Source organism: Corvus cornix, chromosome 2, assembly GCF_000738735.6.
Source record: "Corvus cornix cornix isolate S_Up_H32 chromosome 2, ASM73873v5, whole genome shotgun sequence".
In the NCBI taxonomy this organism is placed as follows: Eukaryota; Metazoa; Chordata; class Aves; order Passeriformes; family Corvidae; genus Corvus; species Corvus cornix.
The window spans coordinates 63,990,196-64,009,327 of NC_046333.1; the positions used below are offsets into that span (position 1 = coordinate 63,990,196).

The 19,132-nt window shown below is 47.4% G+C and overlaps 1 protein-coding gene across 1 annotated transcript in view; it reads right to left on the minus strand.

Annotated features, from left to right (window-relative positions):
- Positions 1-19,132, minus strand: part of ATXN1 (ataxin 1) — a 161,481-nt gene that overhangs the window by 10,069 nt on the left and 132,280 nt on the right. Inside the window, 2 exon segments of the mRNA XM_010402885.4 lie at positions 5,914-6,254; positions 6,257-7,953. Coding sequence (XP_010401187.2) covers positions 5,914-6,254; positions 6,257-7,793 — 1,878 coding nt within the window. The 5' untranslated portion in view covers positions 7,794-7,953.

The following is a 19,132-nucleotide window of genomic DNA, read 5'->3' on the forward strand; positions in this document are numbered from 1 at the left end:
TTCAACACAGAAGCAGTTTGAGCTGCACACTGCACTCCAGTGCTCCAACACATTTGTTCACAATATTAAGTGTGAACCTTGGGAGGAAGTTGCATGGTCTGTCTCACAGAGGAGGCTGGACTCTATGGAAGTCCAGCCACTGCCACTTCCCTGCTAGCACTGCTACCCCCAGAGCTGCCCTCCCTGCAAGCAGGGCCCCTGGTAGGGCCCCTCACACTCCACCAGCTCCACAGCCCTTTTGGGCAAGAAGACTTACTCAGGAACGTCCCACAGCTCAGAGATAGATGCTCCAGAACCAGGAAACCAATGATTCCCACCGGATGTTGACAGTGCCTCTGACTAAGTGCATGCCATGCACTAGCAGCCAACTGCTGTTTATGAGACGATTGATTCTGCTGGGAAAAACCTTACTGAGTCTATAAATACATGCTATGTACTTCTGCAACTAGGCCAGCGGATAACACTGCATCTATTATCCTGCCACTCCACCTGCCCAACATAGTATGCCACTGTACAAGGAATTTCAAGAGGAGCAGTTTAGAGGCGTAAGATACTACATCAATTTTTGTCATACTAAACCTTTTCCAACCAGAACTGTTTGCCAACAGTCAAACTACACACACTGCAACAGTGGAAAGGCACCTGACTCTAGCCCTGGTTTAAGCTCTGAACTATGGAGAAAGTGGGGTGAGGTAACCATGAAAGCCCCATCCCTTCATGTTGCTGGATAAAAACACTCCAGCACCAGGATTTGCAGAAATATTTGCCCAGAGCTTGGGATTCTATTCCATACATATGCATCTCAGTCTGGAATCTAACTGGGAGAAGTACTGAGTATCCAGCATCTCTCATGGACTGACATGGAAACTGCTGTCTGCACAAGAACTGTAGGCTTTCTCCAGGCATGGATCATCTGGTGGACACAGCTTTCTCCTTCATATTTCTTTTTCTCACCTCTTTCTTTCTTTCTGCCTGCCTGCCTGCTGCATTTTCTTTTTCCTTCTTCTTCTACTTTTCCATCCTTGTCAAAAGCTATTTGTATCTGTGGGAATCATACTTGCTTGTGCGCATCATCCTCACCGACACACAAGTTCCTCTTGATGTCAACACACTTCCACAAAACATTATGCTTTTTTTTTCTCAATGTAGTGCCCAAAACACTTGCCTGAAGTGTTGATCACTGAAACAAATGCCGGAATTGGTGGTGGTCATGCCAAAGATGGTGGAATGCTGGAATCTCCACGATCTGGTCACACTGTGCATGTACCACTGTTGATTTGAAATGGGTTCCCTCATGGGTTATCAAGCCCTGTTTTAGCTGGCTGCTTCTGGATTCAGCTAAAGGGGATTTGAGGCAAGCATCTTCTAAAAGCAACAGTAGTTTAAGAACTTTGAAGTGTGAAAATTGAGTAAAAACACCCCCATGAAATTTTTTTCTGACCACTGCACTGAAACACAAAAAACCTTATTTTAAAACCTTCCCCCACTGTCCCCCCCAGTATCTTGCCATAATTATTGTAGGAGAGAAGGAAATTTGGAACTTGTCTACCCACTACTAAGAGGATAAAGCAAGACACAAACATGTTGGTTCCTCTTGAAGCATACTGAGGCCCTACTGCAGGCTACATTTATATTCCTATTTAACACTGACTAGTGAAAATACCCAAAACTCTTCAGTGCAGCCACTGAAATCTGCAACTTTCTATAACCCATTGTTTTTTTATTTCTCAGCCAAACTTAGTAGGCAAGACAGGCTTAAGACAGCTTAAGAAACCCCAGCTGGAGCTGCAACACAGATACTAGGGGCTGGCAGATCTGATGCCCAGGAAACACCCTTCCCACCATTTAGAAACACAACAACTTTAGTCTTGCGACTCATGCTGCAACCAAAATAACAAGCACTAAAGCAAAAGGTGGTAATGAAAGTGGTTCATGTGAACCATATTTCAATAAATGTAAACATACATTTTCCAATTAAGTATTTTTCCTCATAATACTATTAAAATGTGATGAAACTAGGAGTGGAAGGCTGGAAACAAAGAGAAGGAAACAGCTCTGGAAACAATGTGCAATTAAGCAGCAGAGCTCTCCACTGAAGGCCTTGCTGTGGGTGCTGAAAGACTCCTCAGGCCCAAAAAACAACTGGGTGGATTCACAGAATAGAAGCTCTACTTCTCACAGAGAGAAGCCTCTGCAGTGCCATGCTCCCACACAACCTCCCCTGTTCCGAAACTTTGGGACTGCTGATGTTCCCCCTGCACTCCGATGCCTTCACAAGAGTGGATTTCCTTTAAGAGATTTCTGGGGCTGTAGGCAGCACCTCATGCCATGGGAACCAGTCTCCACAACATGGTCTGACTGGGCACCCCCCCAGGGCTGCATCTACCCCAATTCAGTCCACTGTTACTATAGCAAAGGCGGGCAGGGCTGGAACATCAGGGGCTGCTGCTCTCCGCAGTCACGCAATCCTGTAATTTCTCAAGAGAAGCCACCTCTTGTCCAGCAGACCACAGGCTGCCGACTTCATCACATGAGCTGTGTCATCTGCTGCACTCCCAGAACTCAGTAATGTGAGGACAGACCACAGCCACCCATCACTTGGAGACAAAAGGACTTACTGTCCCGTGACCAGGGGACACAGAGATCACATGAGGGGAAGGCTGGGAGAGATCTCCATCTGCAGCAGTGAAATGAGTCAACATCTCTTTGTGTGTCTGTTATGGTGCCAAAGATAATGAAAAGGGGAGCTCAAAGAAAAAGTAACCAGTTTGTGCATGCATGGAAAGATGTAAGGGGAAAACTAAACTAGATGATGGTCTAAAAACATATTTAGGGCTACTAGCTGGATGTAGTAATGGGACTTTTCCATCTCTAAGAGGTTATGATTCTGGTTTGGTTTTGTTTTTAAAAAAAGAAAAATTAGGAACTGTACGCTCATGTCTTCCATTTAATCTATACTTTAGAAATTATTACAAACTGAAATGTAACATTTCAGAGAATTTATTCTGCATTGCTTGTGTGTTTTGACGTTAACATCACAGGAGTTGCATTATTAGCTTCTGCATTCTCCTGGCAGCAAAAGGACAGACAGGTAATAACAATGAAAGTCTTATTACAAGAATAATATGTGGAATTGCAAAGAGATGTAGATCCACAGGTCTTCTCTTCTAGGCACCTTGAATGCACAGGAGTAGCAGCTCGACTGTGGGTTCTTGCCCAGTTGATACTTGACTTCTTAATCCAGAGCAGGGATGACGTGAAATGGAAACCTAGCATCTCTCCAGACGTAAAGACAGTTCAGTTATTTCAGTTATGAAGGCTTTTAGGTGCGTTGATTTTCCTCTAGGTTTCCATACCTGGAAGAGGGATGGCTTTTCCAGGTGACTAGAGGACTGGAAAAGGAGGGAAGTTGCCCCCTTTCTGCCTAAGTGCTGTGCTGGGGAGGGCCAGCTGTGGGCTTGCAGTGACACGACACAACAGCAGCTGCCCGGTGCCTCCCTGTTTACATTACAGCAGTATATGCTCAGCTGAAAATAACCTCCTACCTCTGTCCCTCAATTGCTGAGAAAATTAGCTAATGTTTGCACAGAGCCTGAAAATACAGATTCATCAATATTATAATGACTTTCCCAGAGATCCCTGGGAGGAGTAAGTAAGTGAGCCAAAGCTAATGATAACAACACTATTTTTGTATGGTGCTTACTCTTTACAACTTACACTCCCTTGGTAATACCACTCGAAAAGCTCCCTCTTTGCAGAAGCATTTATGCAACTGAAACTCAGTTGTAATGAAATACTTTGTGGAGCTGCACTACACACACAGCTCTGTGCCCCTGAACTCTGGAGTCAAGAGCTCTATTTCAGTGCGGCAGCACCACAGTGCCAGGGCTCAGAGCAGCGCGACCAAGTACTGCTCTTTCAGTGAGAAGACTAAGCCTCTTAACACAGGCAATTTTCTACAGAGTAATGACTACTGCACACCTGCAATTAAGGCTGAATACTTCCAGAGAGCCACGGCAGGCTGAGGGTGAGGCCACAGAGACTTCAAGCATGTGGAAACGCACTCTATCTCTCTCTCTCCCCCCACTCCAAGGTGAAGGAAAACCGGCAGTCATCCCTGCTATGCAGGGACACAGCTGATCTGGGAAGAGACCCAAGTCCTGGAATCTGCAGGAAACCTAAATTAAACCCCCGGTTCTAATCATATCTCTACGTGACTCGCTCTCCATTCTGGAAGCATCCCCGGTGGGAAACACAGCTGGGGAGTATTTTGGCTGTGATGATGTCAGCCCACTCCCGATAGGCTTCTCTGTAAGGTGACACTTTGCTGGGTGAGAGCCGTGTGCCAGGCCCTGGATTTGTACAGCCTCGGACTCTCTTCCTTTCTGCCAGAGGATGGCACTGCACCCCCTGCAAAGGCACAGCTCTTCCCAGGGCTACAGGCCATTGCCTGCCTTGACAGGGCTGTGACCGAGACACAACACAAAATGCTACCTGCTCATTTGTACCTCTTCTGCTGTGCAGAGACCAGTGGCCTGGCTGTAGGCAGAGAAATGTGAGCAAGATGAAAATTGCAGAATGGATATTGCTACTTTTGAAATTCATTATTCAAGGCACCACAGCAAATTATAGTAACTGGTCCTGATCCAAGAACAGCTCCTCTAACAATGATGCTTGAGATGCAGCAAAATACAGTTAAGCAGCGGGGGAAAAAATCGAGTCTCTATACCGAAAGCACCAGAGGCCTGACCTCAATCAGCTGTGCAGATGCAGACACATACATGAACAAACCCACACAGGGAATCTGCATGTTTGACTTAAGAAGGAGGACTTGCCACATGAAGCGATTTACCGTGTATGTGCACTTGGGGAAGTACAGGCCACAGACTGCTGAGACTGTAAGAAATTTTCTGTGTGATCTGCTCCTCGGTACCATAACTGTTTGCTTTTCTCCTCCAAACCATCAGCCTGAAGTGTGTTACTAACTGTGTCTGTGTCCAGTTCCTCTCGTTCTCCCTCTCTCTCATTCTGCTTCTCCAGTGCTGAGGCTGCAGCATCAGTGGTGCAGATGGTAGAGTTCACACCAAACCAAAAAGATTTCCAACAGGATTATCTAAACTGAGTACCTCCAGGAAGACAAATGCTACAGAGTACATCTGAACTTTCCAGCATCAACCAACAGAATCTAAATTGCTCAGAAAATGGACAGCAACAGGATAACGCTTTAAAATCAATATGCACTCATTCTCAACCTAAAAACACCTCTGGAAAGTTACAGGTTTTCTTCCTGCTTTGCAAACAGAGAAACAAAAGGTCAGAAGCACAGCCTGCCCAGACACCTAGATGGTTTTTTCTTCCAAATTTCACTTGACCACAGAGTTTACGTGAGCCATGCAGCGTTAAAACCACCTTCAAGCGAAGCCTCAGTAAAATTCTCTAGTGCATTTCAGTAACTTACGTGCATGAGAACCATTCCCAGGCAGCTCCAAGTTTTCAAGCCATGGCAATTCACAGCCTTGTGACTTACCTATCTCTTTAAGGTAGGCTTTGATCTGATTCTAGCATGAACTTTCTAGTGTGAATGGTAAAAATCACCTATCAAACTGAAAAATGTAACCTTTCATACTCCTTACATCATCTTGTATTTTAATCAAAACCTACGAAAATCACGTAAGTCTTCCTGTGAGTTCTCCAGCTAAAAAATAGGCCCTTTTTATATGCAAGAGTTCATCACCAGTGTGATCTGATGGTTCCCCCAACACAGTGAGGGTGATGATTTTTGGTCTACAGTTTCAATCACGGATGAAGAACCAACCCCAAGTGGATCCAAAGCAAGTGAGCTGTGCTGTGGCCTGGGGGTCCAGAGCATGCACCCCAGTCCAACCCCCCCAGCCCACCATGCATTGCCATTACCTGTGCTCGATGCTCCCCCACCGCAAACTGTATGACGGCAATGCCTGGGCTATGGCTGTCTTCAATCCTCTCCACAGTGCTGGAGTCTATTTTCAGGTCGTTGCTAATTTCCGCGCTCTGTATGAAGTCTTCTGTTTTCAAGTCCTCTACTTTCTTCAGCTCCCCGTTGGCCAGCTGGATGATCGACCCCTTCATGAAGTAAGGGGGCAGCGTGGGGGGCGCAGCGGCAGGGGAGGCAATGGACTGCACCACAGGCAGGTGGATCTGCGCCTGCACCATGGTGGCCTGGTAGGCAGGTTGGGTGGTGAGGGGCTCCGCGCTGAAGTTCTCGCTCTTGGGACGGCGGTGGTGACAAACGTGTGAGGCACTGCTGCAAACTGAGGCGACGACGTGACGATCGCAGGCGTGACTCCTGACGGCTCGACGTCCGCACTGCCGACCGGTATCAGCAGGGACTGGGTGCCCGGGATCACCAGGTGCTGCGACAGGCTGCTGGGGTACCCGATGGCTTGCTGCTGGCCGCTCAGGTAGCCAATCACCGGCGGCTGGGTCCCAGTGTAGAAAGCCGTCGCCGGCAGCCCCACAGGCAGTTGCTCAGAGGCGCTGTGGGTGGTCTGAATGACAGTGTGAGGGGACAGCGTGGCCACTGCCTTCACCCCCTCGTGGCCCAGAGCCTGCTGCGGAGACAAGGCATAGGACCGGTGGGTTGGCTTTCCTAAGTGCAAACTTCCCTTGTCATTGAGGGCTGAAGGAGAGGTCTCACGGTTGGTGGCCTGCTGCACCTCCATGTCTGCCGTGGGCGTGCTGCTGTTGGGGACCACCATGACGGAGGCTCGGACACCTGAGGAATCCCGCACGCCGTACTCGGCAGGGCTCGAGTGGACCACTACGTGCCTGGTCTCGTAATGATGGGGGGCTGGTTTATTGCCTGCTTTGACTAGACCCATGTCGGCTGAAGGCGAAATGCCGTACCTCCGGCTCTTCTCTATCTCGCCATTCAGTACCTCCTTGGCCTGCATCGCCTGCAGCCGGCTGCTCTCGGGTTTCTTGGGGGGATCCCTGGTGACAAAGTGGCCCCCCGAGTCAGTGTACTGCACCACCACTTGGGAGGAAGGGCCGAGGGTGAGGGTGTGTGGGATCACTGTCTGATGCGGGTGCAGGGGGACCGGGATGGTTGGAGGAGAGACATTTCTGACAGTGCTCTGGGAAGAGCTGGAAATGTGGACGTACTGGTTCTGCTGGGCAGGTGGAGGAGACCCAGCAGCAATCAGTCCAGGCGTCCTGACCAGGTGCGGCTCAACTTTGTGCCCCTGCTGGCTTAAGCCGCTCATGCTGGCCAGCAAAGTGGAATAAGCCTCCAGCTGGGAGCGCTGGGATGGAGTGCTCGCAACGGCTGTGGCCGCCGCCACGGCACTGGTCGCAGAATTGGCTGTTGGGGAAATCAGCTGTGAGGGGATGAATCCGGTGTACGATCCACTGTACTGCGGCCCAACGAACTGGAAGGTGTGCTGCAGGTGAGTGTACTGCACGGGGGAAACGGGGGTCCCTGACTGGGAGAGGGCAGGCGAGTACACCGTGGGAAGAGTGGTAGAGGCTGGAACAGACCTGGGCGCACTTGGCGGGGAATAGTCCAGCCCTGCAGATAGTGACTTGTGCAAACCCTGCTGCAAGCCTCCATCCACCGAGGAGGTGGCCCCGGGCCGGTGCCGGCCCCCCAGGCCACCCTGGCCACTGGGTGTGCTGGGGAGCCATGCCAGGTTATCTGCACGGTGGTTTTCGTTTGGCAGGACTGGCTTCACCTCTGAAGGCAGGCTGGTGGCAGGGATTTCTCGCTTCTTAGGTGGCAGGCATTCATTGCTCCGCTCTTGGTTGGATTTCATCTTTCGCCGTCCCCCCTCCACTGTGCTTGCTTCACTGTCTGGCTGGCTCTGATTTCAGTCTGATAAATGGAAAGTCACATTTGATTTCTGCAGGGGATCCAGTGACTTCATGAGGAATCATCTCCCTGTGAGCACGATCCTCCAACAGCTCCTCTGGATTCTGCAACGAAATGGTGGGCAAGGGAGACAGGAGTCATATCGTCAGCAATGAGAAATGAAAACAAATAAGCAGATACCTCGAATCAGCAAATGGGAAAAAGACCTCTGGGAAAAAAAATTAAATGGTCAGGCATTGCCCCTCTCATGTCAAGGAACAGTTGACAGCTGTGCTGTAAACAGCAGAAAAATCCTGGGCATGTTTTCTAACGCATCAGGAAAACATTTTAAAATTTAGGCATATCAGAAACAATCTGGTCATAACCCGCCACATTTAGCAGCAGTCATTTGTTTCCCAAGGCCTGTTCTCCTTCCTGTATGAAAACCCTCCATGTATCTATGGTGCCCAGTTTGTTCTTCCAGCCTCCTCTTCCTCTGCAATGATGACATTACCTTCACCCTACCGTGTCCTAAAAAACATGGGAGCACAGCAGGGAGCCTTGAGGAACAGGCACACACAAAATATTTACATTAGCAACAAGTCACTGTGAGTGGTGCAGAGGGAAGGTGGTGGGTAACTCCTGAACCCCAGAGACACCCACAGGGTGACTTCATGTGACACCATGCAGGGCTGTGGAGGCAGCAGCTGCCTCCTGTCCCCGCTCCACACCACAGCTCATTACAGGCACACGTGCCCTCCATCTCCCAGTCTGCCAATGAACCTCCGCCACGCAATCTATTTACAGCAGCAGCAGCACAGAGCCAGGGATGGATCGGAGCCAGGTTTCTGATGTCTGGTGGGGTTTTTTTGACCTAGTGCTTTGAACTCCCTCTGCTACTGACACCTCACATTCAGGTGTCCAGGCAGGACTCTCTGCTGGAAGATGCTCCCTGCCGAACACAGGTAGGCCACAGCCGGATGCTGGCACCATATCCATCTCCGGCAGGATCCAACTGTTTCTTAGTCACTGCTGCACCACAGAGGTTGTGGGTACCACACTCACAGCCATGGCCACAGGTCCAAACACCGAGCAAACTCAGCCTTGGGAACACCAGAACTGCTTGGAAAAGCATGTTTGAGTTTCCTGATCCAAATCATGAGCCCCCCACCACTGTAAAAACTCACAGATTTTACTATTGGAGCAAAACAGTTGCTTCCTCCACATCACCTCATTCACCCAAAGGCAACAAAGTCTCCCTAACTCTTCTATTACCTGCTAAGGAAAATACTGTAACTAAAAAACATTTGCTAACTTCCTGATACTTACCTAGCCTTGCCTAATCAAACTTCATGGAGAGTGAAACTTTTCTTCAGCCCCTGTCCAGCCACCACCTGTCATCTGCATTTCTGGCTGTTTTGAAAATTGTGCAAGAATGCATGATGAGAAACTGTGCACCTTGCATGAGCAGCAGCTCAACAAAAAAAGCATGCATTACATGTAAGAAGAATAGAGAGAGAAAGAACTAAGAGTCGATGTGAAAGAAGATGGAAATAGGATATAGCCCACTTTAAAGGGAATGCTGAGCAGCAGTAATGATACTTATCTTATGGCAAGTAATATTCCTTTGGGGGATTTCTTTCCCTGCTCCCTCGCTTCTAATGAACAATAAGCCTGATGTTTATATGTGTATGAAGTACTTTGAAGACACACTAGACTCAGATTAAACCTATCTTTAAGAGCACTCTTCACATTTATGGTCCTCCAAGCTACTGTAAGCCTGCAGGAAAAGTCCAAACCTTCTAATGGTTTGATACAATCAGTCTTAAGTTAATTATTCCATTCTTTAAATATTGATAAACAGTAACAAAACACCAATAGCGAGAGCTGGGGGAGGGGGGTAAAGCACTGTTTCAGTGTAGATTCCCTGGCTTTGAGGAGATAGGGAGGATGAAAGAACTCAGGGCAGCTTCGGATGTGCAAGGGCCGGTGACGCCTAGGGTGCAGCAGCCCAGGCACTATCCTGACCTGCCCTGGTCTGTCAGCCATCACCTCAGCACTGCGACCGCAGCGACGAGGGCAGCCAGGAGACAGGGTCCCTACTAAATCAGCATGGGCCTTCCCCTCCTCCTAACAGTTGCTCAGTGTGTCTTGGCAACAGCTAAAATTATTATATTACACATGACTTACAGATTTTTCTTTTTAAGTTCGACTAAAAATAAAACCGCCGAGCTCACATTTGCGCAGTCATCCTTGGTTAACTTTAGCTCTCTGTAGCCTTCTGCCCTGGGCAGTCGGCTTGGGTAGATAAGTCAGCAGATCCTGGCTGAGGCAGTTGCCCAGGGGGGGATGTCCTCAACATGGGGTGCTCATCCTGCTCCCCTTGCCACAGAGAGCTTGTGCTGGACTTGGACCACCCTCCAATCTCCCCTGGAACATGAACTGCAAATCCAGAATTTAAATACGCTCCCACAGGGAAAAGCTGGGAGCAGAGGGCTGGCTTCCCTGCCTGTAACAGAGCAGAGAGCTTATACATGGGACCAAATAGGGACAGGCTCTTTTGCTGCGATGAGTAAACTAGGCTCCCCAAAAGCAGTGGTTCCAAAAGTTCGAGGCATCTGGGTTCAGCTTCTCTGCATCGAAAGTGAAGCTATGAAGCTCTGTGAAATGCGGTGAAGTTTCATTATGCAGGAGTTGAAGCAAAGATTTTGTTCTGCTAAAAAACACCGAACCACTGAGGTTTGGGTGGTCTCCTATGCCAAACCTAACATCCTCCAAAAATACCAAATACTAACTCTTTTAGGTCTTGCATTTTGGTTTTTTTTGTGTAAATCTTTCAGATGGCTGACTTCATTTTTACCAGTAACAAAAGGGCTGCCCAAAATCTCCTGAAGAACACAGGAGGAATGAATAAATTTAATGGAGACAAGGGATGAGACAGCCATAGAGCAGTGAATACCGCCCCACTTTTCCAAGCCCAAGCATTTCACAGTGAGACTTTGAACTCTTAACAAACATAGGACTGATTTGCAAAAAATGCAAATGCGCAGCACAAAACAGCCTACTTCTATTTCAAGACCTAAAAGTAAAACGGTAACTTTTCAGTATAATTCAAGTTCCAGCAACAGTAAAGATAAGACAGGACTGATTTTGCTTGGGAAGCAATGAAAGGGAGACAACCCAAACAAGAATGTCTCAGAGGCAAGAGGTACAAGACCCGGTTAAACAGTTTTTTGCTGGCTGTCCTAGAAAGATGAACGTCTGCCTTCTGTGGTGTGCCGCAGGGTTTGTTAATTGTATGCTCTTTTTTTTTTCCCTGACTCTGAAGCCTTGCCTTCTCTTTAACTTTAGAGCTGTCAGTCACTATATGTAAGATATGCAAACGAGCAGGAAACACCAGGTGATTTTTTGCTCCTGTGTGTGACATAAGTGCGTGCGTGCATGCAGTCATGTGTAATTATGGCTGGGAAGGTAAAAGGGACAAAGAGATCAGGGAGAGCAGCTGGACTTTGGTATCTCTGGCAGTGAGTACACATGGAACATTGCTAAACTGTCTGGACAGCCAGTGTCCGCTGGCAGTCTGCCCACACTCAAATTCCTGGAAAGGCTTAAGGCAGAAAAATAATCACTTGGAGGAGTCACCATCTGGGCTTGCTCTGGTCCCAGAGGGAATGCTCACTGGAGCTCGGGATGTGCATTTTCATGCCGAACTCCAGTGTCTCTTTGCAAGGCACTTTAAACCTCTCTGTTTCCCAAAATAGCATTTTTCTACTTATTTCATCTAATAAATTTAAAACTCAGGACAGGATATTGGATTTTAGCTTCAGATGCTGACCTTCTTTATTTATCTGGAGTTCACTGCAGCAAAGGTAATACCAGCAACGCAAGTGTCCCAACACACAGTGACATGCTGTGCTCCAGCACTCAGGACTGAGTCCTGGGGTGCAGAGAAGTTGGGGCCAGGACCACAAGCCACAGCAGCACCTGGCTATGCAAACGGCGGGACTTTCACTGCCTTGAGAAATCAGGCACTTTCTCCATCCCCTGGTGCAGCTAACAGCCTTTTTTGGGTCTCTAAACCTCCTTCGAAAATCTGGTCCCTCATCCTTCTCTGGTCCCTGACTTTTCTGCAGTTGCCAACAAGCTCACACCATCATGTGCCACCAGGAGGAAGGACTGGTGCAAGAAGCAAACACTCAAGGGGGGCAGTCGTCAGCTTCCAACTTCAGGGATATTCAATAAAACCAGTCACTTATTGTCAAAGGCTCCTTTGATTCCAAACCCTAGTAAACACACGGAGTACTATGACTTTTCAACTTCCACTTTCCAGCTCCAGGTACGACCAGCAAACTCTCACATTTATCTGTGCATTGAAAAAATTGGGTCTCTCCTCCATCTGACATACATGCCCTGCCTGGCATGTAGATGTTAATGAAACATTCGCAGAGTGGAGCCTGATACGCGGCTCTGTGTCTGGGGTGTTACCGGGCAGATGCAGCAGCGCAGTCTGATGCTCCCGCCCCAAATCACCCGCCCATCCTATCACGAGTGAGTAATTTCGGCAGCGCTGGAAATGAGTGAGAAGGGAGGCACTTCATCCCACCTCTCCCCTCCCCTCCAAGGAGGCTGGCATCTTGCAGGATCAGATTCAGAGACGAGAAGACAGACACACTGCAGAGGGCTCCGCAGCTGCATTCTGGCTCTCAGATCTGTACGCCAGCTTTCTCCCCCCCGCTCTACAGCCTGCCCGCTGCCAGCTACATATTCATGGTTGTAACTGCTGCAGATTCCATTAGCCTTGCCATGTGCAGCTCAGCGAACGCCAACAACAGCTATAGGAGTTTATTGTCCAACCCGACCAATTTTACAGCTCCCTGGCAGAATTCCCGGGAGGGCCAACTGCAGAGATCCATTAATAAGAAACATGAAACCCTCTAATAAAATTTGAAATTCTCCTCCCAAAAATGAAAGGATTCCTGATAACACCGCATCCACAAGACAGACTGTCCACTGCAGTGTTCGCTCTCATTACACCTCTGGGAATCTGCCACAGCAAATTGCTACAGGTTTCGGCACAGTGAGCAGCGGTTCTGCACGTCCTTCCTCTCCCCAGTCAGATGAGACAAGACTCCACACAAGACAAAAAGCAAGAGATATGAGCAAACCCCAGTGAGCACATCACCAGATGTGAGATGCCCAAAGGCTCAACATTCCCATGAATTTCATGGTAGGTACCACAGTTGAGAAAAGAATGTTTAGAAGGAAAAAACAGTGTAAAACATATTCCCAAAATGACGGACAGACTATGGAGTCCCAGGACAGCCATTCACAAACACGGGTGATACAAACTGATCATTAGAAAGCTACTCCAGTCATTAGCTGTCTGTTTCTGCTACTTACCCTGAATTCTGAGGATAAGGAGAGATGTACATGTTCTAAGCCAGGCACATGCCTCCTGTTTTACTGTGGTCAGAATGTGCTTAGGGACACGTAGTTATTTTGCCTGGAAGGTGCTGGTGAACTGCACAGGAACATGGTGCTAGAATTTTCTTTGGTTTTAGTTAAGCTAACTGCTGAATGAAGAGTTGACATTAACTTTCAGAAGTTTGCAGGTTTCTGCCATCAGATCATCTGGGCGCTATCCCTTTGTTCTGCAACACAAGAGATGCCCTTATTTTCAGCATGTGTAAAAGTCACTCTGTGCTCGGGCTATGCAGCAGACCTTTCTGTCCTTTCTGTGCACACACACAGCAATGCACCTACACGTAAGCCTTGCAGGACTGTGAGTACTACAGGTGATTTAAGCAGATTCACGGCTGCCTACATCCTTTGTTTATACAGAAAAAAGCTTTTAGCAAAGGTGATCCCTCCTCTTCCAGCATGCTTTGCAGAGAGGTGGTACCAGAGGACGAAGTACAAGATGTCAAGGAGGCTGGAAGCAAGGAAGCATTTCCTCCGAGAGCTGCAAGCTGATCCTACGGCAGGGCTGCCATTGGAGTGCTGGGTGTACTGGTCATCCTGCCACCCTCCCAAGTCCACCCCATGGGCAGCACCCTCTCTCTCTGGCACCGAAATCCCCCACCTTGCAGTGCCAAACCTGGGCACTCAGGTATCAGGAAGTCAGGCCCTGCTTCTTGCCTCTGAAACACACGATACTGGTTCACAAAAAGAAGATTTATTGAAATTATAAAGGCAAATATTATTATTACTATTATTATTATTACTTCTTCTTTTAACTCGCCCTTCTGCTGCATGAGGTCTTTCAGGCTCAAGGTCTCTAGCTTTTCCCTGCAAGTTTACTAGTTTAGCTAAACGTGGAATTTCCCATCTCATCATGTGACACCAGGAACCGGAGTTTTGTGAAATAGCATCAGATATCCACAGATAAAAATGCATGAGCTGACAGTGCTGATTATAGTGAGGTTTTTTTGAAATGGTGGACTCCAGAGCTTTCTGCCTCTATGGAGGAAGGGAAAGGACATAACTGCTAAGTGAGGGTCTGAGCCCTGGGGCAAAGCCATTTGAGGGTGTAAAGCTTGATGCACAGCTTTCTCTCTCAGCTGCGCAGCAGAAAGTGCACCTCAGATGACCCTAAGAGAAGCAGCTCCATCTGCAGCCACAAAGGAAAGTTCTGGGGCTGCTCAAGCTGGGGGGTCTCAGCTCAGGCTGACTGCAAGCTGCATAGGTCCACATGCAGGACTGATCCAGCTGTGATGCTGGAGCTTGTTCCAACAGCTTGATGATTTACCACCATGCTACACTGAAGCCTTTACAGCCTGACAGAGGCCTGCCAAACCCCTCCGAAGTCCTGTTTCCCAGGCCTCGGAGTCCTGTGCCAGGACATGAGGAGCACCAACCCAAGATGCTCGGGAAGTCAGCATTCCACTTCACACATACCCAGAGTCTGTAGTGGGAGCACAAAAGCCGTGGAGCAAACACACGTATATTAAAGTGCTCCTTCAACCCCACCGACACCAGGATGGAAAGGGCAATCCCACCTATGCAACTCCACAAGTGGCCAGCGCAGCATCCAACCTTTTATCTCCTGCTCTGCAGGACATCTGACAGTGCTCAGTGACACCCTTTACTCTCACACCCATCCCCTAGAGGCGCTTCTGCAGTTTAAATGAGTGAATAGAGTTCATTTATAAACAAGGCTAATACAGAAATTACTTTGTTGATGTTTTTCATTTATCTAAAATGTGCCTACAATGCAGCTACAATGGAGCTGCCTACACAATTTTCCATTGAAAATTTCACGAGTGACTATAAACGTAGCGACACCCACTTGCCACTCATTTTAACTTGTGACAGAAACTGTCATGCCTGTATGAACACATTTGTACTGCAGATATGTCACACAGGTCTCCTTCCATGTGTCTGAAAATGCTCGCAACATTCTCTCCATCTTCTGCAAAACAAATTAAGAGAGACGCCTGGCTTCGCTGCCAGGAGACTTGAATAAGACCCCCCACGAAAAATTACAGAAACCGGGGGCGTTTCACCCCTTTGAAGATCCAGCCAAAAACACCAGCAAGCAGCAGCCAACTCAGAGCAGCCATTTTACAGATAAGCACAGGCGCTCACGGGGAGGAGTGTGCCTTTAAGCCTGGCTGATAAGGGGATGGTGTGAGAGCATGGCTTTAGGGGCAGATTTGGAAAAGACATCTGCATGCTCAGTGCCTTTCCTTGGAAGTCCTCCCTGCAGACTGCTACTCTGGTAGATTCCACGTGCTAGCAAATTAGACTATAATTAGTCCATCTGTAAAGTGTGAAACATGAACTGATGTTAAATTCCCCTTGAAATGGATTCCAGCACCTTGCCTTCTCTCAGACTTCATTCAGCAAAGCTTTAACTTGAAGCCATTTTGCACCAGCCCTTGCTCATTGCCTCAGCACACACTTGGTGCCCTCCCAAATCAGGATGACTGACCATCACTACTGACAAAACAGAAAAGCCAGCAGCTCACACTGGTCTCGAGGCACACAGCACATACCCCCAGTGCTGCAGACAGAGAGCGAGTTAAACATCCCCCCTCAGGCACCTATTTTTTCTCTAATTCTTTATTTTTTTTCTTCTTTGTTCAGGTCAGGTACATTCAGGCGTGGCCTGCAGCACTGCCCACTCATCCTGCACAGACCCTGAGCTGACCATCTCAGTACAGGCAATGTCGTAGGGGTCAGTGTATGTAGGAATACACACAGGCAAGAAAAAGTCAGATCAACTCTTCTGCACCTCCTCTCTCCCTGAAATGCCTCCCCAGGCCCTGCAGCCCACAAAACCAAGTGACTAGTTTCTCTTCCTGACTCAGTGTTGTAGGGAGCCTCCCTCCTGCTTAATGGGGAGCATGGCAAGTAGACAAAATGGGCACAGAGCCCAAATCCATCACCAGTGTCACTTGACTGAGGCCAGCATGGCAAGAGTGAGATTGCCCCAACTGTTCTGATTAAGCAACACAGAAAACAATCAAAAGAAAATGAAATAATGCAGGATTATACAAACATAGCAGGTTCCACAGTCACAAGCTCCAGTTGCAATTAAAAAACCCACCCGTTCCAACTAAGAATGCAAACCATCATCGTTGCTCTCAAGCAGGGAACGTTGACAAATGAAGGCGGTGTGCTAACAGGCAGTGCCAGTACTCTTAAATTAAGTATGTGAGAAACAAAGGTATGTACCATTCTGGGCTGCCAGAAAAAACTTGCTTTAAACAACAATCAAAAAGAACTCTGAGGATTTAAAAATTACTTTACTTACAAAAAAACAGATACATGAAAACCTTTTGCTCTATTTTTCCCAGCCAAGTGAAGAAAGAACAAGAAAACAAAAAATCACACAGCTCCCATCAAGGTTATTTATATAGAAGTTTTGAACTCAGGAACTAAGATAATTCCTGCATTGAACCTGTGGGTCCAGTGAACCGCAGCTTGGAAACCTGAATGGACCTTTTGTAAAAGCCACTGAGCCACGAACATGCTTTCTCACCGCTGTGATCACTTCTGTGAAAGCACCTTACCCATCTGCCCCTGGAAATCCACGGCACAAGACAAGTGACTCCCGACACCAGTGAAATGGACAAAAGGATGACTAGCTACCTGCAGCTGGTTTCAATCGGAGAGCCGAGTAATTATTGCAGCCCTCTCCTGTGGCTCATATGGAGCGCAGCATGGAGCTATAAAGCGTTATGCAAGTCTAATGTGCTGCCAGATCTCTTAGAGCAGGCAGCAGCCAAGTCGCTCCCTCCCACCATTGGCTCAGCTTCATTAACTTAATCAGGTATTCATTCATTCATTCACTCACTCATTCAAAAAAAAAAAAAAATTACTCTAAACCTGGCAAATAGCCAGTGCCATGCATGCACAGAGCATGCTCACATCAGCCACTGGGGCTGGAAGAAAAAGGGTAATCTAACATTCCTCAAGCTCTGTACAGGGCTTTAGCTTTGCACGCAGCCCAGGCACAAATGCATCTTTGCCACGGCCTCCCCAAGAGCACGAAAGGCTTGGGAGCTGTGCTGAGGTCAGATGCTGGCGCTGGAGACTGCGGAATCAAGAGCAGCCCTGTAAGTCAGTACAGCCAGCAGGAAGCTGAGAACTTCCCCAGAGCAATGACTAATTAATTAATTTGATTATTTAGGGGGAAAAATAGGAATTGTGGCAGGATCAACTCAACTCATTTTGCTGCAAGGTTGCTCCCCCCTTTCTTCTGCACTTACCACATACATTGCACAGCTTAGTCCAGACAGAAGAGAGCAAAGCAGAACAGAAATAGGGTTAAATGAAAAAGGAAAAAAGAAGAAAAAAGAAAAAAAAGAAAAAAGAAAAAAGAAGAAAAAAGAAAAAAAAAAGAAAAAAGAAGGGAATCACCACTCAGCTAATGTTAAAAGCAATTGGTAATGGAAATCTCTGTTTGACCCCTGTATTTATAAATGTAAGACTTCCTACAGGCATGTAGCACTCAAGCATTGAATACAATCCCCTCACTTGTACAGTTCTTGCACTTATTTTTCTTAGTCTTTGCATGTAAGTCTGCAAAGAATGTTATTACTTCCCTCTAGCTGTCATCAGAATGACTTTCACTGCATTTTTTTTCCCAGCACACTACAAGGAAGCTGCTTCTTAACTATTCCAAAAAGCAGGCCTTGAGAGTCAGCTCTGACTTTACTGTGAAGAGCTTCATGAAACGAGCCAGGCTGGGCATTAAAGAAAGGGGAAAGGTGTTACATTTCCCACAGCGGAAGCTGAGCAACAGCATGGAAGCAGTCAGCATCTCTCCCCCCCTTACCTCATTCTGCCCTGTGTGAAAAAAATACCAGATGGCAGATTACTCTGAGCAAGCCCATAAAAGTAACATGGAAATATAAAGCACTTTAGACTTTTTCAAAATAGTGTTTATGGTTATACAATGAAAACTATATATCCTGGTGCAAATCTTCAGCCACAGACCTAGCTGACATGGCTCAAGAGCGTCTACACTCCCCACCTTCCCCCAGTGATGCAAATCAGATCTTATAACCCTCCATGTTCTGTTATCATGGAGAGCACAAATATTTTCTGTATGAACTTCAAGTACCTCTTCTCTAGATAGCCTACAAGTCACTGTTTCTCTTCAGATAAAAAAAAAAATAACCAGAAATCTTCTATAGCCACCACCACAAACCATGATACAAATGGCAAATTAGACAAAGACTTTCAAGAAGGGTTATTAATGTAAGGCCAACACTTAGATAAAGGTCTGCAGTTCAGATGCACTTAGCAAAAGCATTTAAAAGACCCCAAACCAACACCTGTTACTCTGACACCGACTCCTCTTTTGACCATACCACAGAAGCCCATGGTTAACTCCAGGATCCCTTCCTGAAGTTCTCTGTAGGTGGATAGTACTGAAGAGCACCCAAGTAACTAGCAGACAAGCGAACACACAGCTTCTGAGGAACCAGCTGTTGAAATGTCTAAGGGCTACAGGTGAGATTTACACGTTGCAGCATCACTCCTTTGCTACACAACAGCATGATGGATTTGCTGACTGTAAGAAAAAAACTACTCAGGATGCTTTTACTGCATTAATAGAATTTAAAAAGAGAAAGAGATGCAAAGGTGTCTGAAGGCAACCTGTTTCTTAGTCCTGGGCCTTCTGCATTCCAAAGTGTGTAGGACATCAGCCAAACAGTCTCTAAGTACTCTACACTGAAGTCAGCCTCCTCCGCTGAAGTTCAGTCTTGAGCTAAGGGCCTTTCAATTATCTAAGCTCTTAAGCACTGTGGCTCTTTCATTACTTTTGCCCCCACCTCTAACCATTCTCCA